This window comes from Schistocerca nitens, chromosome 3 (genome assembly GCF_023898315.1).
Source record: "Schistocerca nitens isolate TAMUIC-IGC-003100 chromosome 3, iqSchNite1.1, whole genome shotgun sequence".
NCBI lineage: Eukaryota > Metazoa > Arthropoda > Insecta > Orthoptera > Acrididae > Schistocerca > Schistocerca nitens.
The window spans coordinates 778,118,515-778,141,342 of record NC_064616.1 but is presented as its reverse complement, the minus strand read 5'-3'; the positions used below and the strand labels follow the sequence as shown (position 1 = coordinate 778,141,342).

The 22,828-nt window shown below is 42.2% G+C and overlaps 1 protein-coding gene across 2 annotated transcripts in view; it reads left to right on the top strand.

The window, feature by feature from the left end:
* Positions 1-22,828, top strand: part of LOC126248784 (cullin-1-like) — a 172,457-nt gene that overhangs the window by 65,007 nt on the left and 84,622 nt on the right. For both annotated transcript variants that reach the window (XM_049950160.1, XM_049950161.1), the window contains one exon: positions 19,924-20,032. In XM_049950160.1, the coding sequence (XP_049806117.1) occupies positions 19,924-20,032 (109 nt within the window). The remainder of the gene's footprint in view (positions 1-19,923; positions 20,033-22,828) is intronic.

Sequence of the window (22,828 nt, the reverse complement as noted above, 5' to 3'; positions counted from 1 at the left end):
CTATTACAGAATAACTTGGATGTAAATTCACAGATTGGTAGCCTAGCCCAGCCAATTCTCAGCAGCAGGGAACATCTTCTCATCAAGACAACATACATTTCAGACAGGCTGATTACGTAACCCTTAAGTTGAACTGTAAGATTAGCATTCAGATTATTTTTCCCTATGCAGCTACTTCCGCTTCAACATTGAAGAACTACAGCAGTTTTATGAGTATTGGACAACAGCAAAAGATTCAAAAACTACCATATTTTTCTAAATACTTGGCGATTTTAATACAAAAATTGGAGTGACGTCCACAGAAGACCATTTCTTCATTGGAAATATTGGACTTTAAACTCAAAACCAGAGATGACAAATGATGAATTTTCTTAACCACCAGCAGAAAAGTTAAGAGGAATGGAGCTGAACAAACTCTCAACAGAAATTACCAACAGTAGTTGGACAGCAGTAAAAAAAAAAAGTCACTGAGCACCAAAAAACAGAAAGAAATCAGTGATTAAGTTTCGAAACTGAGCAGCTAATAGAAGAAAGATGAAACATTGAGAGAGAGGCACCCAAATACAGAGACCTCAACAAAAATGTGCAAAGAAGATTATTAGAAAAGATCAGTGAATGCAAACACACAAGGATGTTTATTCAACACAGTGGTAAACATCAGAGAGAAATTGTCAACAATACAGGTTGCTCCAATAGTAAGTTTCAGTACTCAGAGATATGATAGAAAAAAACTTTTTGAAACAAAAAATGTGTAGCAAACATTGGCTCTCAAGTGCATACCTTAGGAGCTGTGAGCATTCATTCATCTTCAGAACTGTGGAACTCTTCTCTGCTACTGAACAAGTGCTCACAGCTCTTAAGGTGTGCATTTTAGAGCCCATGTTTACTAGACTTTTCTGCTTTGAATGATTATTTTTGCCATGTCCCTGAATATTGACCATTCCTTCTGGGGTACCATTGTATATTCTTAAGTATTATCTAAAACAATCTGACATTGCTCAGGTTGTTTATTGATTCCATGCCTGTAAGAACCAGCTGGTTCTGAGGTAAAAGATGTTGTCAAACCTGTTTTGAACTGCGTATTCGTCTGAACAGGGATTCTCATTATGGTTGTTAGATAAGGAGTGGAAAAGGTAAACATTTGAGGGCCTAATACCAGAAGAATTAAATGTGAGGGAGGACTTGCTAAATAAACTCCTGGATAGTTTTGTTTGTGAAATCAGCAGAGTGCATTACTGTGTAGTAGCAACACTTGATGCGGGTTTTGTTGGTCATTTTCTTACACTATGACTGAAAAGTGTCTTAGTTGTTGGCAACAGATACTACCTGGAATGGATACACCCTTTTGGACGAGTCTGTAGAGTGCAACACCCTATTTGAGCCCCCAGATGGAACATACTACGTTCACACTGTCCTTTGCTCGAGTATATGTCTTTTGCTAGGGTTCAGCCATTAATTTCTTTTTAAGAATTTAACATAAATGTGTCAGTCACTAGTAGCAATATTGCAGGAGGATTGCTCAATGAGCAAACTGATGACACTCAAGTGAATATGCAGCAATATTCACTCTCATAGTTTTTGTTGCTTTGAATTAGAGCTTGCAGTACACCTACACCAGACTTCTGAACCGTGCCTATAGAATGCAAATGTCATACAATGGTTAAATGGTTGCAGTTCATTAAATGTCAGTTATCAAGACTTTCTGAATATTTGGGGTGTATACGACCTGGGACAACTGGGATATTCGGGAAAAACTTGGGAATTTTTTTATCTGGGAGAAAACCGGGAAAAACTTGGGAATTTTTCATTGTGTTAGTTTTCAGTTAAATTTTTGTGATTTTGACTGGTAAGAACCAATACTCTAACAAAGGATATTACTGTATCTCGCTTCTGCAGAATAATACTGCAGCAACAAAACATAAACGAGAGGAGGAAAGAAATAAAACTTAAGTCACAAAGTAAATGCACCATATACAGCAACAAAACACAGTGCTCATACAAGCGTCTGCTAACAGCAAAGTGTGTCAAAGGCTTTAGGAAGACTATACAATCCTTCCTAACAACAAATTGCCTCTGATGAGCGTGACATGACAGCTGTTTACATTAGATTCATTTGAGCAGTTGCGGGCGGGTTCTTGTGCATGCGCAGTTGAGTTGCATATGAGTAGTACCACAGTCTAACATAAGTCGCGACACTTCACACCGATTTTGTTGCCTACCGCGCCAGCAGCGCCCCAAGCGGCCAGTAAGTTAAACTGTTGAGTTCAGCGCGATCGTGAAAGCGAATAGTAGTTGTTTATTTTGATTTCTACAATGGTTTTTACAAGTGGGAGCATTTGTAGTGCAATAAATTACAGCAACAAAAGGAAGAAGACACCACAGCTGTCTTTTTTTTTTAGGTTTCCTAAGAATCCTGACAGGTATATACCATCATCTTACTAAACTTTATCGTCAGGATTCACTTGCAAACTACATGTGTATTAATGATTAATGTTTCATTTTAGGAGCATAAAATGGCTAGTTCATAGCAGAAGAGAAGACCTTCTGAAAAAAGACCCAGTTTACCTGTATAATAATATTAAGTTTTTTTTGCTACATTTCGAACAAAAACAGTTCATGAACGCAGACAATAATAAACTCATGTGGAATGCAGTACCCACACTGTTTGACATCTCAAATGAGCCACCTCAACTGACGATGAAGAGGAAACTGCCACAAAGATTCAACAATCCATCTACATCTACATCTACATCCATACTCCGCAAGCCACCTGACGGTGTGTGGCGGAGGGTAGTTAGAGTACCTCTATCAGTTCTCCCTTCTATTCCAGTCTCATATTGTTGGTGGAAAGAAAGATTGTCGGTATGCCTCTGTGTGGGCTCTAATCTCTCTGATTTTATTCTCATGGGCTCTTCGCAAGATATATGTAGGAGGGAGCAATATACTGTTTGACTCCTCGGTGAAGGTATGTTCTCGAATCTTCAACAAAAGCCCGTATCGAGCTACTGAGTGTCTCTCCTGCAGAGTCTTCCACTGGAGTGTAACCAATGGCACCCCATACCACCACACCCGGTAATACGCCAGAATGGCATTGATGAATACATGCTTCCAATGTGCGTTCACCGTGATGTTGCCAAACACGGATGCGACCATCATGATGCTGTAAACTGAACCTGGATTCATACGAAAAAATGACATTTTGCCATTCGTGCACCCAGGTTCGTTGCTGAATACACCATCGCAGGTGCTCCTGTCTGTGATGCAGCGTCAAGGGTAACCGCAGCCATGGTCTCTGAGCTGATTGTCCATGCTGCTGCAAATGTCGTCGAACTGTTTGTGCAGATGGTTGTAGTCTTGCAAACGTCCCCATCTGTTGACTCAGTGATCGAGACGTGGCTGCACAATTTCGCTTCAAAATGCAATATGTATGACATCTGTACAATGTTTATTTCTTGTGCAATAAATAATTGAAAGATTTCCCAGACTTTATGTACACCCTGTATAATTACATACCAGAGTCATTATAGACTTCGCTATCCCCTTTGGAGATTGGCAAGCATTGTCATAAATAAAATGCTTTTGCCGGGATATTAATATTAACCAACTGAACGTTCTGCAAGACCTTCATGTCACTGCGTCTGTTTCCTCTTGTTGCATACCTAATATTAGGTAACATTGCCTTCCAATTCATGGTATTCATTTTAAGTGGGCGCTTATGAAAGACGATTCCTGGGGATTTGTGTTGCTACGCGTTTACAGCCCAGTCTAAATACATCTTTGCGAAACCTCTTAAGTTTAGCAGGAAACTTTTGGTCTCACTCAACATTGCCCCTGAGGCTTTACTCTACTCGTCCCGTACAGTTTTCAATACACACAACTCTTCTCTGCTCCTGACTAACATACCTAAGTCTCTCTCGTAAAAAAAAATTTTGCTGAATGCTTTTATTATCTCGACGTAAAGCCTAAGGCTTCACCCAAGTATGTTTCCTTTTTGTCCGCCACTTCTATTCCAAATGCACACGCAAATCCATTGTGGTACAACCAACTGCAACGCATAGTAACAAGTTGTTGTCCGCCATCTTGAACTTTGACGAAAAGTATGATAGTGTAATACCCCTTTTTAGTGTCACGTCAAAGATCTTTGTCAAAGAAATTTGGCGAATATTGGATCATATTTCTTTGTCAAAGAAATATAATAGTGTAGTACCGGCCTAAGGCCGGTATTACACTATTAAATTTCTTTGTCAAAGATTTGATCAAAGATGTGATCAAATGTTTGTCAAATATATTTGACAAAGATCTTTGACATGGCGCTAAAAATGGGTATTACACTGTCATCATGCTGACAACAACTTGTTATTAACCGCAGCAGTTGCATGTACCACAACTGCACTGTGTGCACTTGCGGAAGAGAAGTGGGAAAAGATAGGAAATGTACCTGGGTGAAGCCGTGGGTTTTATGACGACACGATAAAATCATTCAACAAAACTTATTACGTGAGCTTATAGTGGAGGACGTCAAGTCGCACATAAAGTACTTAAGAATGGATGAACATACATTTCTGTATGTGCTCAGTGAAGTGTATCCTCATATCACAATGCACAATACTCACTTAAGAACTGCTTCGCTACAGGAGAGAGTTAGGGTAGGTTAGGTCAGGTCTCCAATCTTCTTAATTTATTTTTGTATTCAGGGTGCCTCACGTTGTTAAGCGCCTCATCAGCTTCACACATCTCTATTAATTTTGTAGTTGTCGGTACACACCTATTGCGTTTACCGGCAATGTTTTAAAGACACTACAGATGACAGAACGCTGCAGCGATACCAGCGCTTCACATGGTAACATAAAGACACTACAGATGACAGAACGCTGCAGCGATGCTAGCGCTCCGCGTGGTGACATGTCACATTGCAGTGAACAGAAGACGAGCGATTTCTTTGATCATATGTACAGCGAGGCCCTAGATTTGATCAAACATTTGACTAAGTTCCCTATTACACCATCAAATTTGTTTGACAAAGAAATTTGATAGTGTAATTCCGGCCTAAGGCAGCTTCCGTACTCGTCGATGTAAGTACATCGACAAGTACGGAGGGGGCATGCCGAGTGACTTCCGGCAGTGGGGACTGAGGCTGAGTTATGACCTGCACTACGGAAGGGAGGGGTGTCACATCTGTGTCAAGCTTCTCTACTTGCATCAACTGGTCAGCTAGTGGAGTGGACGCAGATTTATCTGCAGTCAACTACTGGGCGGTGACGGGCGCCGTCCGGTCTGCTTACTGTTGCTATTCCACTGGTCGGCTGTCTCGTGCGATGGTCATTCGAGTTGCGGCCACAGTCGACTACGTTATCAGCGGTATGTTTACGGCCGGAGCGGCTGGGTGGGCCGCATCATCGCCAGATGGCGACTGTGCTCTGCGCGCAGCGTGGACACTCAGCGCGTACATGCTCCGGAGAGTCGCAAATGCCATTCTTGGTTTTCCGTCATACATGACCAATGCTCTATAGCTTGAGACTGTGATGAACGACGGGATGTTTTTTTTTACCAAATCAATTTTACCTGGCAAACACCGGTGAGCACAGACAATGAAAAACCGCTACCTCTCCTCACAAGGGAACCTCCCCATTGCACCCCCCTCAGATTTAGTTATAAGTTGGCACAGTGGATAGGCCTTGAAAAATTGAACACAAATCAATCGAGAAAGGAGGAAGAAGTAGTGTGGAACTATGAAAAAAAAGCAAAATATACAAACTGAGTAGTCCATGTGCAACATAAGCAATAAAAGGAGTCTGTTAGCACTGGAGTGCCGTGGTACCGTGGTTAGCGTGAACTGCTGCGGAACGAGGGGTCCTTGGTTCAAGTCTTCCCTGGAGTGAAAACTTTACTTTTTTTATTTTCGCAAAGTTATGATCTGTCCGTTCGTTCATTGACGTCTCTGTTCACTGTAATAAGTTTAGTGTCTTCGTTTTGCGACCGCACCGCAAAAATCGTGCGATTAGTAGACGAAAGGATGTGCCTCTCCAATGGGAACCGAAAAAATTTGATCGCAAGGTCATAGGTCAACCGATTCCTCCACAGGAAAACACGTCTGATATATTCTATACGACACTGGTGACGGCATGTGCGTCACATGACAGGAATATGTTGTCGACCCACCTAACTTGTACACTTGGCGAATGGGTAAAAGGATTCTTCTACCTTGCCCGATTTAGGTTTTCTTGTCGATGTGATAATCACTCCCAAAAACGTGATCACATCGGACGGACGGACGGACGGACGGACAGATAATAATTGTCCGCAAATAAAAAATTAAACTTTTTACTCGAGGGATGACTTGAACCAAGGACCTCTCATTGCGCAGCTGCTCACGCTAACCACGGGACCACGGCGCTCCTGAGCTCACATTGCCCTTGATGTTGCCTATCTTCTCATGGACTACTCAGTTTGTATATTTTGTTTATTTTTTTCATAGTTCCATACAACTTCTTCCTGTTTTCTCGATTGATCTGTGTTCAGTTTTTCAAGGCCTATCCACTGCGCCAACTTATAACTAAATCTGAGGGGGGCGCGATGGGGAGGTTCCCTTGTCAGTAACCGAATATACACACCCGTATTGACTAAGCGTTCGGCTAATATGATTAGGTGCCTTTTAGTTTGGGTTATGTCACAAATTTCTTTCCCCCAATTTGATTTAGATCTCCCTCATTAGTTATTCGATCTACTGATATAATCTTCAGCATTCTTCAGTGGCATCATGTTTCAAAAGCTTGTGTTTTCTTCTTGTCTGATGGGTTTATTGTCTATGTTTCACTTCTGTACAAGACTAGCTCCACAAAAATACCTTCAGAAGGAACTTCTTAACATATAAATTTATATTCAAAATTCACAAATTTCTGTTTCTTGGAAAGAGTGCTTTTCTTGTTATTACAAATCTGCACTATATCCGTTCTGCTTCGGTCATCATCAGTTATTTTGTTGCACAACTCATAGACTACTTTTTCTGTGGGTGAATGATGGTAGAGGCATGCGTGACGTCATTATGACATGTACACGCTGTATTGAAGACGACAGAGACCGCATATCGACTCTGTGGTCGTCCGAGACTCCAAACTGCGATAGCCATTTTTGCAGATGAATTAAAGGAGCAGCTCATTATATCTTCAATTATTATACTCACTGCATTTTTTAAAGTTATTGTTGTCATTATTTTCTTTGAAAATGTAAACCTGCCGACTGTCAGATAAAAGGATCTCACAATTGGCTTTGTAAATGGTGAATTTGGGAAACGCTGTATGAACGTCAAAGCAGCACAGCACCTAAATGAAGTTATGCGGTGAAAGAAGTACCATGTTGGAAACTCCTGAGGATCACTTTTTTTAATGCGAAAATTGCCGCCAAGTAGCAGCGTGAAGCGGAGTCTACAGAAAAACCTCATGGAGGGGGCGCTGAAGATATCTTGCGCTACCTTTACGTTTACCACAATACAAAATAATCGAGTCACATGCAAAGTTTAAGAAAGTTCTATTTAAACTGATTATACACAAATACAAGACAATTCCATCTTGTTGTTGTTGTTGTTGTTGTTGTTGTTGTGGTCTTCAGTCCTGAGACTGGTTTGATGCAGCTCTCCATGCTACTCTATCCTGTGCAAGCTTCTTCATCTCCCAGTACCTACTGCAGCCTACATCCTTCTGAATCTGTTTAGTGTATTCATCTTTTGGTCTCCCTCTACAATTTTTACCCTCCACACTGCCCTCCAATACTAAATTGGTGATCCCTTGATGCCTCAGAACATGTCCTACCAACCGATCCCTTCTTCTAGTCAACTTGTGCCACAAACTTCTCTTCTCCCCAACTCTATTCAATACCTCCTCATTAGTTATGTGATCTACCCATCTAATCTTCAGCATTCTTCTGTAGCACCACATTTCGAAAGCTTCTATTCTCTTCTTGTCTAAACTATTTATCGTCCATGTTTCACTTCCATACATGGCTACACTCCATACAAATACTTTCAGAAACGATTTCCTGACACTTGAATCTATACACGATGTTAACAAATTTCTCTTCTTCAGAAACGCTTTCCTTGCCATTGCCAGTCTACATTTTATATCCTCTCTACTTCGACCATCATCAGTTATTTTGCTCCCCAAATAGCAAAACTCCTTTACTACTTTAAGTGTCTCATTTCCTAATCTAATTCCCTCAGAATCACCCGACTTAATTCGACTACATTCCATTATCCTCGTTTTGCTTTTGTTGATGTTCATACCCTCCTTTCAAGACACTGTCCATTCTGTTCAACTGCTCTTCCAAGTCCTTTGCTGTCTCTAACAGAATTACAACGTCATCGGTGAACCTTAATGTTTTTGTTTCTTCTCCATGGATTTTAATACCTACTCCGGACTTTTCTTTTGTTTCCTTTACTGCTTGCTCAATATACAGATTGAATAGCATCGGGGAGAGGCTACAACCCTGTCTCACTCCCTTCCCAACCACTGCTTCCCTTTCATGTCCCTCGACTCTTATAACTGCCATCTGCTTTCTATACAGTGCCATCTTCTGATATAAAAAAGTTACAATTGTGGTTCTCTTTCTTAAATGATGAACTCTGACAATCAATGTCAGGCTGAGTGTTCAACAGAGCTAAGCCATTAAGTCGATCCTCCTTCATTGTCGAATTCAGCCATGTGTCTCTGTACGCCGCAATGTTGAAAAATTTCTTTCTACTGTAGCAACAGATGCAGGTAGACAAGCAAATATCTTGTACAGCGTGTGCAAAGTAGGATAGTCAGATCTGGGAGAAACAGACAACACTTGCATAACAGTATCACAATGATTAAGGGCGTTTATGCTCGTTTGCTTATATTGAAGAATCTCTCCCATTAGTCTCCTTTTAATCACAAAGAGTGATTCTTCTTCAGAGAGTGGTAGTACGGTTAAGCACTGATTCAATTTATGTGCTAGATCATTACCGTCATAGTTCAGTAGTTGTGAGGGCAAAAACAAGTTGAATTTTAAATGATAAATATTTTCTTCAGCAGAACGTTCTCTCATGTCATATGGTCCAGCGTTGGAATAAAAACAGTTATTTTCCAATATGTTGGAACTATGATCGCAGTTTTCCCTATGTCTTTGTCTGCATGTAGGACGAGGATCACTCATCTCCAGGTCTAACTCTTCCATAACTCTCTTCGCCTCTTCAACAATACGAGCAAAGTGGCTGTCAACATTAGCTCTCATACCGTCGTACACCTTCAGTGTCGCATCTACACTACTGGCCATTAAAATTGCTACACCAAGAAGAAATGCAGATGATACAAACAGAGCTTGGATGGCGTGTACAGGTACAGCTGCCCATGCAGCTTCAACACGATACCACAGTTCATCAAGAGTAGTGACTGGCATATTGTGACGAGCCAGTTGCTCGGCCACCATTGAGCCACGCAGGATTAGCCTAGCGGTCTAAGGCGCTGCAGTCAGACTGTGCGGCTGGTCCTGGCGGAGGTTCGAGTCCTCCCTCGGGCATGGGCAGGGTGCGATTTGTACTTCTACCAGTGGTGGTGGTGGTGGTGGTGGTGGTGGGGGGGAATGTCTTAGGGGGTTAGTAGAATTATATATGTTACTAGCTTGGACCGTGGTGTTACACATGGTTAAACAGCTATTTATAAATAGATGTTAATGCCGAAACTCACTATTGACATGTATGCATTATCAGAAAAGCCATCCCTTGTTATATCTTTAAAAGTACATTATAGGTAAAGCTTATTTACAAAATCATCTACATGCGGGTACAGATATACGAGGGGAATTCAAAACGTAGAAGCACATTTGTGAACAGTTGTACTTATTCTGATGATAGAAAACTGAAACATATTAATAGTGTTAAGAGTAAGACTTATTAAAAACATTCAATTTTCAGCTCCACAAATTTACATTATATGTAAAGTTTTACCCTAGTGCGTGGGAAATAAACATCCCAGGTTGGGATACGTAAACTAAAACCAGAGGAGGGGATGGTCTGATGCAGAGGGGGGGAAATGCCCCCCATCCCCCCTGCAAATCGCACACTGGGCATGGGTGTGTGTGTTTGTGCTTAGGATAATTTAGGTTAAGTAGTGAGTAAGCTTAGGGACTGATGACCTTAGCATTTGAGTCCCATAAGATTTCACACACATTTGAACAATTTTTTTTTTTTCCCGGCCACCATTGATCATACGTTTACAATCGATGAGAGATCTGGAGAATGTGCTGGCCAGGGCAGTAGTCAAACATTTTCTGTATGCAGAAAGGCGTGTACAGGACCTGAAACATGAGGTTGTGCATTATCCTGCTGAAATGTAGGGGTTCGCAGGGATCGAATGAAAGGTAGAGCCACGGGTCGTAACACATCTGAAATGTAACGTCCACTGTTCAAAGTGCCGTCAATGCGAACAAGAGGTGACCGAGACGTGTAACCAATGGCACCCTATACCACGCCAGTATGGCGATGACAAATACACGCTTCCAATGTGCGTTCACCGCGATGTCGCCGAACACGGATGTGGCCATCATGATGCTGATGGATTCATCCGAAAAATAGACATTTTGCCATTCGTGCACCCATGTTCGTCGTTGAGTACACCATCGCAGGCGCTCCAGTCAGTGATGCCGCATCAAGGGTAACCACAGCCATGGTCTCCGAACTGATAGTCGATGCTGCTGCAAACATCGTCGAACTGTTCGTGCAGATGGTTGTTGTCTTGCAAACGTCCACATCTGTTGACTCAGGGATGGAGACGTGGCTGCATGATCCGTTACAGCCATGAGGATAATATGCGTGTCATCTCGACTGCTAGTGATAAAAGGCCGTTGGGATGCAGCACGGCGTTCCGTATTACCCTCCTGAACCCACCGATTCCATATTCTGCTAACAGTCATTGGATCTCGACCAACGCGAGCAGCAATGTCGTGATACGATAAACCACATTCACGATAGGCTACAATCCAACCTTTATCAAAGTCAGAAATGTGATGGTACGCCGGTCAGCTGCTGGTTGTATATGAGAAATCGGTTGGAAACTTTCCTCATGTCAGCACGTTGTAGATGTCGCCACCGGCGCCAACCTGAAAAGCTAATCATTTGCATGTCACAGCATCTTCTTCCTGTCGGTTAAATTTAGCGTCTATAGGACGTCATCTTCGTGGTGCAGCAATTTTAATGGCCTGTAGTGTAATTTTGCTTTTGCCATCGCGATGTCCAAGCTAGGGTCTTGTAAGAGTTTACTGACTGGATATGTTATGTTTATAATGTCACTTAGTGTAAACAGTGAGATGATAAACTCGCAATTAGAGAAAGCTCGGAGGAGAATATTGACTTTGGCAGCTGTTGTTCTATCCCTCCAACACTGTATTTCTTTAAGGACTTTGCAAACTCTTTCGAGATCAGCTGCAAATTGAGTAACACCATCACGTCGCTCAACCCATCTCGTTTGACAATGTGACTGCAGCGAGAGATTTAGGTGACTCTTCAATGTTGCGAAGAGCCTATATCTACACAGTTCTCCAGTGACAGAGAAAGCCTTTCCATTCTCCTTAGAATCGTAGTCCCTAATTCTTCACCAGTTACGCTACGCTCTTCATCTTGACTCTCTTGAGGTTCATAGTCAGTGTTTCCACTACACTCATTGTTTTTATGGATGTCAACGAAACCCAAAAATCTTTCGTGTACTTTGCTGTCACCATCAACATATCTTATAGCTAAACTCAATTGGGCGATGTGCGCTATGTCCGTAGTCTCATCGAAGATTATGCTGTAATAACAAGAATCTTTTATTTCCTCCAGTATTCTTGATAACATAACTGTTTAACAGCATGGAATAAGTTTGTTAATTTTTTTTTTTTTTTTTTTTTTTTTTTTTTTTTTTTTTTTTTTACTTATGTAAGTGGCGTTCGCTTTAGTGGTCTCAAGGTGATGTTTTACTTGCAAGTCTCCAGCGTCAGTTCTAAATCTTAGAAGAGCTCTAAAGTTTCCCTCGTTACTCACTATACTTTCACGATCATTTTCGTTTTCTAACAGAATCCTATCATCTCTATGCCCCCGCAGAGGAATATTTTGCTTTCCATCAAATATGATTATTTTTATTATAGTTACAAAACGGTCTCTGTTTTCCCTAATGCTTTCCATTTTCTGTCTTGACAATTGATTTATGACCTCAAGTTCGCGGTTGTCTCATGTCGCGAAAAATAATTTTGCATCTGTTGACGCTTCAACGTGGTACTTGAGCTGAGAGTGGGTCTCAAGGTCACCATCTTTACCAGTAAGTTTGGCAAACTTCGTTAGTGGTGCAGTCATAAGTTTCTTGATGATAATGGATTTCTTTCCTCCAACCATTTTATTATACACAAAAATTGAACAGTTAATGCAAAGAAGTCCCTTTTTTAAGTAGTGAGAACGCCAGCCACAGATGCTGTCCAAAGTGATTATCATGCACTTGTCTGCGTTCAACCCGTCTCATTGTGCTGTGCTCGGAAGTAGGAAAGATAGAACCTTTTTCAGGTTTCCTTGAAGTTGTGAGAAGCTTGTGTTTTATATCATCACTAATATTCCCTGACGCTAATATATCTAAATAATTGCCAATATCCATGGGATTAAAGGAACCAGTCAATGAACTTTGTTGTGGAAGTTTCGATGAAGTGCTGGGCTCTGCCTGTACATCTGCTGGTGTTTTGCAGCTGAATGGTGACCGGTATCTTCAGATGTTTTTACTTTTCTTTTTCTTTTTACATAATGATCCATTATATTGTTATGACATAGGTGAATTTGGTGCCAATTATTCTTGAATAAACACTTTATTCTCACTGAAAAATGCAACACTAGTACACTTAGCACTAAAATACACTTGGTCACACTCCGCATATTTCTAATATCACTAAGCACAATACTGACTGAAGTCCAAGGTAATAGCTAATAATTGCAGTTGTTCACTTTTTATCACTTACAAGTTATCGCGACGAGTGTAGCTTTCAAACTGACTACCTGACAGCATTACGTTGTGTTTGTGACTCGCGTGCATCCAGTGCACGTTTGGAGCAGGTTAAGCAGGGCCTGCTGTTCCTGCATCGTAGATTCACAGTAGGTTTGTGGTCCTCTCTTTTTGGTTTGTCTTCTCTTTGTCACTACAGCAGTTCCTCTTCTCTAGCTGTCTAGAATTTATTCCAGCACCAGGTCAGGCCATCTGGTGACTGGCCGCCAGTGGAGTTGGTTTCCCAATCCACTGACCAGCGAGTTGTGTGATGTCCTCGCTGACTTGTAGAAGCTGTTTGCGAGCGCGCGGAAGCGGCGCTTCAACATCGGAACTCCTGCGATGTCGAGCAGCAGACGAGTGTCGTAATCCCTTGGCAGGTGGAGCGCCGGCCGAAGGGCTTTGTTCTGCACTCGTTGCAGCGTCTGGAGGTGGGTATCTGCAGCGTTTCCCCACACCACGGCCGCATACTCTAGCACCGGCCTGATGAGTGCTACATAGAGCGTGAGGCCGCAGTGAGGGGGCAGCGTCGTCGTAGGGTTGAGGAGGGGATACAACGAGTGCATCCGTCCAAGCACTCGGCCGCTGGATGTGTGGACCCCAGGTCAGGCGTTGATCCAGGGTGACGCCGAGGTATGTTCCAGTGCGCGACCATGGGATGGGGCCTCCCATGATCCGTACTTGCGGTAGCGCGTCGGGTATGCGGCGGCGCATAACCACCACCGCCTGGCTCTTCCCAGCGATGAACTTGAGCCGCCATTTCGTGACCCATGCTCCGAGCTCGTTGCAGGCAAGCTGCAGGTGGCGGCACATCAGCTGCGCGTATATTGCGCGGTATCGTCGGCGTAGAGCGCCAGATGTACCCTCAGTGTCGCCTTCGGGACGTCGGCAGCGAAGAGGGAGTACAGAAGGGGGCCAAGCACGGACCCTTGTGGTACTCCAGCTCGGATGGGGCCGCTGTTGACATGCCACATGGAAAGTGCGCCCGTGCAGGTATGACTGGAGAAGGCGGACGTGCGACATGAGTACCCCCTGTACCAGCAGCTTATACAGGAGGCCGTCGTGCCACACACTATCAAAGGCCTTGGAGACGTCAAGGAGCACCGCCCCAAGGTACAAGCAACGCTCCAGGGCCCCCATCGCCTGCTCCACCAGTCGCAGTAGCTGATGCTGTGTCGAATGCCCACTGCGGAAGCCAAACTGCTCGTCAGGAAGCAGGCCTTCTTCTCTGACGTGATGCTGCAGCCGTTTGGCGAATATCCTCTAGAAGGTCTTCGAGAGCAAAGGCAGGAGTCTTATCGGGCGATAGTTGTGCGCCAGCCTGGGGTCTTTGCCAGCCTTCGGAATGGCGACCACATCGGCGTGTTTCCACGCCACGGGGTAGGCGCCTGCGTGAAGGATGACGTTGAAGGTTGCCATGACAACGCGCTCTGCTTCTGGCGGCAGCTTGTTCAGCAGTGCGTTGTCGATCTTGTCACATCCCCCTGCCTTCCTGGGCTGTAGGAAGGCGAGGTGGCATTGCACTTCGTCCTCAGTGGTGGGTTCAATGACGTCGGCCTCCTCCTGTTGATTTAGGTACAGCGGGAGACACTCGTGCACCTCCTGGATTGTGTTGTCATCGACAACGTCGTCCACTGTCGTGAAATTATCCACAGAGGTGTCTGCGAGCACGCTGGCCTTCATGTCTGGCTCTGCAGCGATGTCACGACCAACTTGAAGCAGCCGGATGCGCTGGCCCTTGCTCAGAAAGTTCCTGGTCATGGCCCAGGCATTACCGTCGTCAATTCTGAGCGTGGCTATTTTGCCAGCCTAGTCCTGATTATGATGGTGGCTGACAGCCGCCGACATCTCCCAGCGCAGGCGGTTGAGCAGCCGCTAGGTGGCGGGGTTTCGCGTGATCTGCCACTCACGAAAAACCCAGTTCTTCACACAGATCTACTCCAGGATGTCAGGCGGAAGCTGCTTGGAGTTCTCTTTCGGGTTCCGTGGTCCCCTCGGCACTGCTGCATCTTCCGCCGCAAGTGTGTAGTGGGTGAGTGCTGCTAGCGTTGCATCCACCCCCTCCTCGTTGGGATCGGGTGTAGCTGTGACCGTCTCTGCCAGGTGCTGCTGAAAGTGCGCCCAGTTGGTGTTGAGAGGTGCTGCAATGGTCAGATGGTGCCATTCTGTCTGTGTCCAGGTCAAAGATCACTGGCAGGTGATCGGAAGACAAGGAACAGCGAGTGGTCGCAATTGTGTTGTGTGCTGCCCCTTTCACAATTGCGATGTCAAGCACGTCAGGACGGCCATGCATCGGGTAGTGCGTGGGGTCAAAGGGACCTAACACCATGGCATCATGGTCATTAACGATCCGGAGTAGCCGTCTGCCGTTGATGGTGGTGACCCTGGAGTTCCACTCCGGGTGTTTTGCGTTGAGATCGCCGCCGATGAACGGATTCCCGCGCATCGACAGCAGCGTCTTGACGTCCCTGGAGTGGAGGTGTCCTGATGGCTGTTGGTAGGCCGCCACGAATGTTACGTGGCCCACAGAAGTGTTTACCACAACGCCGGTCGTCTCCAGGGTTGGCGTCTTGGGGAGTTGCACCTGGTGGTGATGCAACGACGTCTTAACGTATGCCGCCGTTCCGCCTTTCCGCTTCCGGTGTGTGGGCTGGGTCCTTTGCAGGTGCTGTCTCCAGTGAAGTGGTGTCCTCAGGTGCAGGAGCTGACTCTGTTTTGGCTCGCGGCTGGGGAACGGCCGACTGTGGCACGCGCAAAGCCAAGACAGAGCAGACTCTGCTGGACGGCGATCCGCCACACCCTTCGCTTCTTCACTGTGATCCGCTTGGTACGGCATCACAGCTTGGAATACTACCTGGCAGTGACTCTGCTTCCCTTATATATGTGGCTCGGTTGTTTCTAGCACATTCACTGCCAGAATGTTTGCTTCCAGGCTTTTATGTGGTGTGAACAAATACCTACTGTGAAAGTGACAGGCCAGTATGTACCTTACACACTGATGCAGTTCTTCACTACACTTGTAACTGGTTGACAATATGGAGGATATGCTTTGGCGTGAGACATTTCAATCTTTAATTTTGACAACTGGATCATTTCTGAAGTTAATTCCCTACTTGTGTCAAGGTTAAAGTGGACTCCATACAATGCTGCTACTTGGAGGCAATTTTTGCCTTTAAAAAAAACTTAACCCCGAACCTCTGCCTCTGCATAACTTTGTTTAATTGACTGTTCCACTGTGATGTTGATGGATTTAGTTCTCAATTTACTGTTTACAAAGCGTATTGTGAGCTTCTTTTTTTTACCATATGTTTTCAGGTTCATATTTCCAAAGAAAACAAATACATAAATAGTTTCCAAAATTGAGGATATAATAAGCTGCTCCTTTAATTCATCTACAAGAATTGCTACCGCAGTTTAGCATCTTGAACAATCACAGAAGTCGATAAGCGGTCTCAGTCATCTTTGATACAGCGTCATGCATGACTCTACCAGCATGCAATAAGTAAATGTAGTCTATGAGTTGTGCAACAAAATAACTGATGATGACCAAAGCAGAGAGGAAATCAAATGCAGATTTGTAATAACAAGAAAAGCGTTTCCAAAAAAACATAAATTTGTGAATATTGAATGTAAATTTATATGTTAAGAAGTTCCTTCTGAAGGTATTTTTATGGAACTGGCCTTGTACAGAATTGAAACATAGACAAGAAACCCATCAGACAAGAAGAAAATATAAGCGTTTGAGATTTGATGCTACAGAAGAATGCTGAAGATTATATCAGTAGATTGAGTAACTAATGAGGAGGCACTAATTCAAATTGGGGGAAGGAAATTTTTGACATAATCCAACTAAAAGACAGGACTGGTAGATAGGACACATCCAGAAGCCTCAGGTAGACTACCATGGGTAGCTACATATACCTGCAATTTTTCCTTCCCATATTATACAAGCTTCACAGAAATTCTCCTGCCTACCTTGTGGGACTAACACTCCTGGAAGAAATGATAATAGCAGAGAATAGGCTTAACCACATCCAAGGTGATTCTTTCCAATTTGAATTTTCACTCTGTGGTGAAGTGTATGCTGATTTGAAACTTCCAGGCAGATCAAAACTATATGCTGGAACAGGACTAAAACCAGGGACATTTGTCTTCCACAGGTGTGTGCTTTGTGCTTTACTGAATGAACTATCCAAGCATGTCATCCTATCCCAGATCTCAAGTTTGAGGCCTAGCCTGGTACACAGTTTTAATCTGCTGAGAAGTTTCAAATCAATGCACACTTCCTATAGAGTGAAAATTCAGTCTGCGTCATTGTCAGGCTGAAGACCATTAATAAATTATATGTAGCCAGTTCCTTGTTCCAGATGTAGATTCTGATAAAATATTTTGTTACTAATGATACTTATTATCTGTGACACTGTAGAATGAATTTTTTAAATGTAGGTTGAGCCTGTAAGGTATTTTAGAGACCAGCTGAAACTGGCGTCTGCCAAAGTATGGCTTATAAATGGAAATGAAAGTGTATTTAGCCCTGTTGTTCAAGCTTTTGAATGTTTCTACAGCAGGATTTTTTAAAGAGCTGACATGTTTCACTGAAACTATGGTAGAGCTGTTCAATTTTTTCAGCCAATGGTGATTGGAAACCTCATTAGTATAATAGGGTACAGCTCATCTGATGATTTGATACTAGTACAAAAAAATGGATGTTGGTAATGGTCTACTGTATATTTTCAGAACCATGTACTGGCTGAAGCAGTGACATAGCCTAATGGAAAGACCATAATAAAATATCCTATTTAGTGATCTGTTCAACTTATTTAGGATTCCTGAAATGAGATATTACTAATGGTGAAAATTTTATCAATGTTCTTCGAAGAACTTTGAATGATAAACAGGCAGAACCAAAGGAAATTGTAAGGCTAGCTTGATTAGGTTGCGCTGTTTATTTCCCTGTTATGGGGTATTTTCATACTGATTTGAAAGCTAGTCTAATTAGAGAAGTAAATATAGAAATAATGATTACAGCCACTGCATAATCCATGTGTGACCGTAAAGTCTGTGGAGCCACTGTCCACCTGGTGGTGACAATGAATGCTAACCAGTAGCATTGGTTCCACCTCAGAATGACCTACCTAGTGAATTTCTACATGCCTTTGGGTTTAATAACTTGTGTTGTTGTCCTTGCAATGAAGCAGATCATCAAACCAAGACAGCCAACAATTGACTGATAGAATATACATTTTGTCTTTGTAGAGAGAGAACTGAACATCTTAATACAATGGCTGTTATTAAATTGAATGCATAACTGTAACACAAAGTGACTCTTTACATTTGTAGTAAATGGTAAGACATCATAATATGTACTAGTGATACAAGAGAAAGCATTGGGTTAGTTGAAATGCCAAATATTTAAGAAGTGTAATACATTAAAAGTAAATTTTCCTCTGTGTGTAAGGTAAACAAAACCAAATGGTCTCCTAGGGGATGACAACAGGGCATCTCAAATATTTATGGTAAAATTGAAACAGATGATATTGGGTTCAAAACCTATTATATTGAGATGGGAAACCAGTGGTCAGAATGCATATTTATTGTGTTATGGGTACACACAGTGTACACAATATGATGACAACATAGCTCATAGTAATTGTTCAAAGTGATGACTGCCAGTCTCAATGCATGCACAGCAAGGGCACATGAAGTTGTGCCTCACTCCCTCAAAGATCCTTGGTGTCTGTTGTACCAGGAAACAGATGGCTTACACCCTAGCAAGCAGGTCTTCATCCTTTTCTATGGGGTATCATATACCAATATCTTGATGTAACCCCAGAGGAACAAGTCCAGAGGTGTCAGATCAGGGGATCACACTGTCTCTGGGACAGGACCTCCCTTTGCAATCCAACAGTGAGTGAACATATTGTTTAGGTGCTCATGGACATTAATGTGGAAGGAGGCTGGTGCACCATTGTGCTGAAACCTCATCCTTTTGTGGACAATGAGGGGTACCGCCTCACAAGAACTGTGGCAGCACATCTTGCAGGAATGCAGGTAACGTGGACCAGTCAAACGGGGAGGCAGCAAGTAAGTTCCTATTAGATGATCTTGGACAATGCCCAGACATACATTTACAGAGACTCGTTGCTGGTGGCCACCATTGTGAATGGCATGCGAATTTTCCTCACTCCAGACATGGCTGTCCCAGTTGCTGAATATGCCATCAAGAGTGAATGAGGCTTGATGTGTGAACAATACAAACTGTATGAAGTTTGACACAACAGCATTGTGGTGTACAGTCCACTGACAGAGGTGAATGCTGAGCTCAAAATCCATTGATCCCTGTGCTTGCAAATGTTCTTTATGATAGGGGTCTAATACTTGTCCCCACTACTCTCCACACTGTATCCTTCAAGTTATGTACAGTATGTCTTCTGTTTTCTGGTCGAAAATGTATGCTGTTTATCATTCGCTGTCTGTTCCAATGTACAACAGACACCCGGTATCTTTGCAAGAGTGCAGCACAAGTGCATGCACCACTGCAATACATGCATTGAAACGGTCGTCACTTTGAACAATTACTATTAGCTACATTGTTGTTATGTGCTTACCCTGTGTATGTCCATTAAACAATGTATATACATTAATGACCATTTACTCCTTGTCTCAACATAATCAGTTGTGGATTTACTATCACCTGTTTCAATTTAACTGAAAATGTTTGAGACACCACCCTATATACATTAAAGCCCAATAAAATGTATGTGATTTAGTTTATGAATAACAGCATGTGTAGTTTATTAAATTGTCCTTCTTATATTCTTTATGTTAAAAATAAAAATGTATTGTATAAGTTTTTTTCTTTCCATTTATTTTTGTATAGCATCAGAATAACTGACAGTTTGCTAATTTTTTGCAGACATTGGGTCCGAAGAGAACGTGATGAAGGGAAGAAGACTGTATATGATGTGTATCAGCTGGCATTAGTTACATGGCGAGATAATTTGTTTAAACATTTGTACAAACAGGTATTGGTACTGCTGCAGCAGCATAGATGGTATTTTTTTAAAAAATAGAAAAATACAGTGAGACCAAATTTAGTGGAACAGAAAATTGTGATTAGACTGCTGTAACTTCCATGAAGACTGGTATTTCATTATATACTGATCTTCATAATTATGCAAAATGAGTCAACTATCAATCAATATATATGCAAACCATTTAGTATTATTTTCAGTATATTCCATATCTTACAGGCAGTTGTAGACATATACTGCTAAAGATGTATTGTGATTTGTTACTTGTAGTATCATTTCAGTTAGTATTTTCAGTTCACTCATTAATTTTAACATGAGGGGACACTCAATTTACTTGTTCCTATACTAAATGTAGACTTACCTTATCCAAGGCGTACAGTCAGTGGTTCAGTGACATCTGCTGCATTATGCAATGCCAGGTGAGATGGCTCAATAGTTAGGACCCTTTACTGACATTTAGAAGAAATGAGTTTCAGATCACTGCCAGCTCACCATGATATAGATTTCCCGTGATTTTCTGAAATCAGTGGAACAAATGCCATAATAGTTTCTTAAATAAGGCCACAACTGTATTCCTTCAACATCCTTATCCTCTGAATTTGTTCTCTGTTTTCAGTGATGTCTCCCTTCCTTCTGGCTTTCCACTCAGAAATTGTTCAGTTGGAAGTAGTAGGCTGCCTTTTGGAAAAGGAAAGAAACTTATTCTTGTTTCCATTTTGTTTCAATATTAGAATAAATCATCAAGTGGACTCATAATGTGAGGGAAGATCAGAAAGTAATGCACAATAATTTTATTACCAAGAAGGTTATTAGGTAATAAAACAAAAAAGTCACAGTTATTTACCTACTTTTCTTCATAGTCACCAATGTTATTCAACACATTTCTCCCATTGTGGTACCAGTTTCGATATACCCTGTTAGTTGAAGTCCATTTGATTGGAGTATAACCATCTACGGACTGCCGATTTCATTTCTGCATCTGTTACGAAGCGTTAGCCAGCCAGGAATTTATTCGTGGTACCAAACAGATGAATGTATAACGATGCAAGTTCTGAACTTTATCATGGATACCAGAGCACCTACTACCCAAATTTGGCAATTTTCTCATGACAGGAGCAGCATTGTGGGGGTAAGCTTTGTCATTAATGTTGTTGTATTTGTCACAAACAGCATGATACAATGTAACCAAAGTTTTAATGTAAGCTGCAGCATTCACTCTGGTCCTGTGTTCACTGGAGTCCATCAGTAACACATCACCCATATCCCAGAACACTGTCACAAGCATTTTCCAAGCAGGTTGAGTCACTTTGAACTTTTTTCGCACTGGGGAACCAGCATGTTTCCACTCCATAGAGGCCTGCTTGTTTTTGCGCATGTAGTGGTATGCCCGTAATGTATCATCACTGACTTTCTGCAGCACAATGTATTAACTGATCAAAGCTTGTCATCATTTGCTGGCCCTTATGGTCATCTGTCAGGTTCTTAAGCACCCAGTGAGAACTAACATTATGAAATTTCAAAGTGTCATGAATAGTGTCATACACCACACCACAGGAATTTTTAACTGCTGCAAAAAGGTTTGCACTTGCAACATTAGTCTTTCAAAATTGCTGCCCCAATGGCTCCAACATACTGGGGGTTTCAGTTATTACTGGCCTCTCAGAGTGTGGCAAATCACTAAGCTTCACATGGCCCTCTTGGAAGAATGCACATCACTTGGAGACATTGCTGTGGTCCCATACAGTTGTTCCCATACATGTCATGCATGTACTGAATTTCACTTGGTTTATGCTCTTTGGCCCACAGATATTGAACTACACTTCGCTGCTCCTCACAGGTAGATAACAGTTACATGTGTGCCATGTTTTTATGACATTAATGTGTGCGCCTTGTTTGTTTCGTAGTTTAGGCTTCTCTTGTTAGAGCTGAACATGGAAACAAAATGCTCTGTGTAGTGCAAACTTCAAACTATACCTTAATAAAATTTCAACATTCTAGCCGCGGTACCAAGGGAGAAAAACATTTTTGTGCATTACTTTCCAATCCTCCCTTGTATATAAGGTCCTGATAATCTACTCTTGAAAGTCCTGGGATATCAAACAGAAGTTCTCTTTATTCATAGTCTGGAAACTTAAACAGTAATAGTAATTGTAATCTTGATCATTAACACAGTGATTCAGAATGAAGATTTTTTTCGCTCATGTGTAAGATAACTGTGATAATTTTAGATCTGTAATGTCGTAAACCACAAATGATCTGAAGAATCAGTTAATTTGTTCTTGTCTTCTCCATACAGTTTATGAAATAATTTTGAAAATGCTTCCAACTTTATATGCTTCTACAACTTCTACAGGCAAACTGAAAGTGTTGATTTGTGTGGTTGCTCTCTTGATTGAATAAGGTCCTTCTCCTGCTGCCTTCAAAACTATCATTTGTTTTCATCACATGCAATCTGCAGACAAGTTCCCTTCAGTGAAAGTGTTTTACATTTTATTCTTTCAGATTTCATATCTATTCTTTACGGGTTGTATAACATAGTGACAGCACATTAAGAATCACATATCTAAGTATGGCAGTCTTTTGTGATCCAATTACCACAGTTAGAGCATCTTAACTCACTGATGGAAAAAATTCACCACTGTGTGACATAAATGAAAGTTGGTAGATATGTTTCTACATCTGAAAGATGATGCCTGTTCAAATTTCATGCCAGTCGCATAACAGTGGCACTAGTAGTGCCACTATGAGGATGCAAATCAGGTTTGCTTTAAATACACACCATAATGG